The sequence below is a fragment of the Triticum aestivum genome, chromosome 3D (assembly GCF_018294505.1).
Source record: "Triticum aestivum cultivar Chinese Spring chromosome 3D, IWGSC CS RefSeq v2.1, whole genome shotgun sequence".
NCBI classification, from domain to species: Eukaryota; Viridiplantae; Streptophyta; class Magnoliopsida; order Poales; family Poaceae; genus Triticum; species Triticum aestivum.
In genome coordinates this window covers 500,614,504-500,618,369 of record NC_057802.1, presented here as the reverse complement: position 1 = coordinate 500,618,369, position 3,866 = coordinate 500,614,504, and the positions used below count along the sequence as shown (strand labels likewise).

Sequence of the window (3,866 nt, the reverse complement as noted above, 5' to 3'; positions counted from 1 at the left end):
CGGGACGCACTGGGGCGGTCGGGCGCGCCGGGTGCGCGCGGGACGCGCGGGGCGCAGAGGGACGTCAGGCGTGTGTCGCCGGCGGAGAAGGAGCTCGGCGTATGTCGCGGGGGTCGTGACAGAGCACGGTGCGACCGGCGTCAGTGCGCCAGGTCGGGTCCGTGGCGGTGCGACCGGCGTCGATGCGCCGGGTCAGGTCCGCGGGCTGGGTCACGGCCGTGACGACGACAATGACAGGAGCTGCAATAACTCCGGCGACGGCGAAATCGTGGTTTAAGGGGAGTATGTTGGAGTAAACCACGTTACGTGCATGTGTGTGTCTAGGCATAGTCCGAGTGGTGTATGGGCATAGTCCGGCTATGCATGGGCAGTGTGCGTGCGTATTTTGGGGGTAAAATCAGTAGTATGAACATCAAAGTTAACATTGGAATACTAATTTCAGTACTAAAAGTCAGTACCACGACCATGCATATTACTACAGTAATACAGTACTACTTTCACTATTAACTCAAGTCACAAATGTTAGAATTTAGAGAATATTTGCTCTTGTCATTTCGTTTTGTTGCGTTTATAGCATGGAAAATGAGGCATGCATTATAGGACTTGCATGCAGCCACCTCCTCCCCAATGCTCGGCTACATCCAATGGTGCGCGGGCATATCGCAGGTTGAAGCTAAAATAAGCACTTACCCTTTTTAGATATCTCGTTTAGCAAATACACCACTATATATAGAGAAGGATTTACATGGTGAAAATAGTTCATTGTCAGCTATCCAATAAAGGCAGATAGATTGCTCGCCTCCTCTTTTGCCCTCCAAGGCGGGCGGAGGAACGGGAGGACAAAATCTATCTCGTACGAACACTTCTTCTAGACAATTTTGACCTATATCTTCTTTCATTTCTTTCTTTTTTGCGAGGAAATTTTACCTATGCCATCATGTCTAGTTTCTCTAGCAGTTCAATTTTCTCTTGTTACTTTTTGTTCATGATGCTTCCTTGCCAAACTTTTTAGGATTGTCTTTCTTAGTTTTTAAGGATGATTTTATGGATCGACAATGTCGATGAACCATGATTTCCCATTCGCAATTGCAATTGTTGGTCATGTTTTTGCAACGGCAATGTGACCTTCACATGTTTGATTTGCAGGCACCCGCCCCTTGTTTACAATAGCATAGAATTATTATTATTATTACTATATTTCCACTTTGACAACAAGATGCCTGTGGCACGAGGCGCCAAGAAGCCGGGTCCCGTCGACTCCGACTCTGACGACGATGGTCTCGTCTCCAAAAAGCCGACCAAATCGTCCACCTATTCGGTTCCTACCGGCAACAAGAAGCAGTACAAGGACGGGTTCAAGGACTCCGGCGGGCTGGAGAACCAGTCGGTGGAGGAGCTCGAGAACTACGCGGCGTACAAGGCCGAGGAGACCACAGACACGCTCAACGGCTGCCTCCGTATCGCTGAGAACATCAAGGAGGATGCCACCAACACGATGATAACCCTGCAGAAGCAGGGCGAGCAGATCAGCAGGACCCACGAGAAAGCCGTCGAGATCGATCAGGACCTCACCAAGGTGCATATGCTCCACCATTTTACATTGTTTGTACTCTACTATATATAAACTACATGCGCTATGAACAAATTACTGTTCTCATCTTACACCGAGGCCTGTTTGAAATATGTGGAGCGTGATTGTTGTCATGTGATGTTGGTGTTTGAATCTCTAGGGTGAGGGTCTCCTTAATAGCCTTGGAGGGTTCTTCTCCAAGCCATGGAAGCCCAAGAAAACAAAGAAGATCAAGGGGCCAGTGTCGCGAGGTACGTAGATCCAACCTAATATTAGTACACTGACTAAGAAAACGCTCGGATCATGAGGCGTGTTCATTATTTCTTGGCAACCAACTCAATGGCATGCTTCTCAAACAAAAAACTCAATGGCATGACACAGACGATTCCTTCAAAAAGAAGACGAGCCGAATGGAACAGAGGGATAAGCTAGGGCTGAGCCCTCGAGGGAAGGGGAATACCCGCGAGTACGGCGAAGCCACAAGTGCCATGGACAAAGTTCAGGTTCGTGCATGCTCTTGACTCACTGGCCTCCATGGAAAAGTATCTCCGAAATATAAGTATATTTAGAAGTGCTTTCGTTTCGTCAGTTGGAGAAGAAAAAGCAGGATGATGCCCTCGACGATCTCAGCGGCGTGCTGGGGCAGCTCCAGGGCATGGCTGTTGACATGGGATCAGAGCTTGATAGGTAAAGTCTTTAGTTTACTGCGTATGCGTGGAACCACACTGAAGATTAATCAGAACTTTTGAATCGAATCGAGTATCTTATGTGCTATCCAACGTTTCAGGCAAAACAAAGCACTCGACGATATGCACGGCGACGTGGAAGAACTCAACTCCAGGGTGAAGCAAGCAAACCAGCGCGCCCGCAAGATTCTCGCCGATTAGTCGATCGTCAAACATGTCTGCAAGCGTTATTATGAGTAGTCGACAAACATGTCTGCAAATGTTATTATAAGTATCAACCATTATTTTCAGAGAAAACGAAAATGAGAGATTGTTGTTGAACAAGCCTCATTGGCATAGCTTTTGGTTATAAGAGCATCTACAATCGGGCACCTAAAACCATCCCCAAACACCCCGGCGGGCTGCCCGTTCATTGGCGGGTAAAAAAAACGCGACTTACCCGGGCGCCTTAAATCGGCCTCAAACACTCGGACTGACCTACACCCCCATATCCATGTAGGATCTGGCCCACGTTGGCCACCCCGACCTCACATATATTTGTCCCATTCTTTCGCGGGACAAAACCTTAGTCATTCCACTCCACTCCACTCGGCTTCGCCCCCAAGCTCACTTTCGGCGAGCTCCGGTCTTCTCTGGCATGGCAGACAACAGATTTGACTCCGACCACTTCAGATTCCTTGACTGGGATTTCGTCCCATGCGGGATGGAAGAGACTATGGCTGTCCGCATTGCCCTTTGCCGCTCCTGGGAGGACTACGTCCGACCGGTGATGGGATCAGTCCAGCGTGCATCCATTGCGCCGGCACAACGGGTGCTCTGATTTGCCGGGGCTGGAGCATCGTGGTCCGTTAGCCTCCCCATCTTCGGTCCGCCCGAGTATGCATACTACAGGGGGTAGTGTGCCCGCCGTGGAAAGGACAGGATGAGGGCTCCGGTGAAGAGCAGATCCGACTTGATCCATTTTGTGCTTTCGAGCGCTACTTCCACGAGAAAGACGACAAGGGCGCCGGGAAGGGCAAAGGCAAGGCCGGCCGTGGATGATCCATAGTAGTATGTAGGTAGAACATGCCAAATTTTGGTAGTCTGATGACATGTGCTTATTTATCCTGATGGATTTAAGTTTACGTTACATTGCATGTGTTTGTATGGATCTAAGGCTCGCTAATTGAGGTATTCGGTTGTGCGAAGAAAAATTTGAGGTCTGAACGGTCACTGTCCGCGGACGCGTTCCGGCGCATCCGCGGGCGTTCAAGGGCCCGAATTTGATGTCTGTGGCTGTTGTAGATGCTCTAAGTATTTCGACCGTCACAGTTAGTAATGTTGTACTCCCTCCGTAAACTAATATAAGAGCGTTTAGATCAATATTTTAGTGATCTAAACACTCTTATATTTCTTTACAGAGGGAGTACTAACTAACTTCGGTATTAAAACAATTCAAAACAAACTTTAGTATTGAAAATAGTACTACAAACATACGAGTTGGTACTTATAGTACTTAGAAATCAAAAGTACACATACAAGAATTTTCCGCATATAAGATTTTTTTGAAGTCAAACTTCGTAAAATTTAACCAACTTTATAGAAAAAATATATCAACATCCACAATGCGA

The 3,866-nt window shown here is 47.9% G+C and overlaps 1 protein-coding gene across 1 annotated transcript; it reads left to right on the top strand.

Annotated features, from left to right (window-relative positions):
• Positions 1–763: 763 nt before the first annotated feature.
• LOC123075087 (SNAP25 homologous protein SNAP33) lies at positions 764–2,554 on the top strand. The gene is made up of 6 exons (XM_044497766.1): positions 764–853; positions 1,147–1,576; positions 1,731–1,821; positions 1,952–2,073; positions 2,160–2,257; positions 2,358–2,554. The coding sequence occupies exons 2-6, from the start codon at positions 1,217–1,219 to the stop codon at positions 2,455–2,457; spliced, it is 771 nt and encodes a 256-aa protein (XP_044353701.1). The 5' UTR covers positions 764–853; positions 1,147–1,216; the 3' UTR covers positions 2,458–2,554.
• The last annotated feature ends 1,312 nt before the right edge of the window (positions 2,555–3,866 follow it).

Bases quoted from the DNA above. Each gene is read 5' to 3' on its own strand.
- LOC123075087 (XM_044497766.1), top strand. From the start codon at position 1,217: ATGCCTGTGGCACGAGGCGCCAAGAAGCCGGGTCCCGTCGACTCCGAC. The intron at 1,577-1,730 runs GTGCATATGCTC...TTGAATCTCTAG, and splicing joins TCGATCAGGACCTCACCAAG to GGTGAGGGTCTCCTTAATAG. The intron at 1,822-1,951 runs GTACGTAGATCC...GGCATGACACAG, and splicing joins CAAGGGGCCAGTGTCGCGAG to ACGATTCCTTCAAAAAGAAG.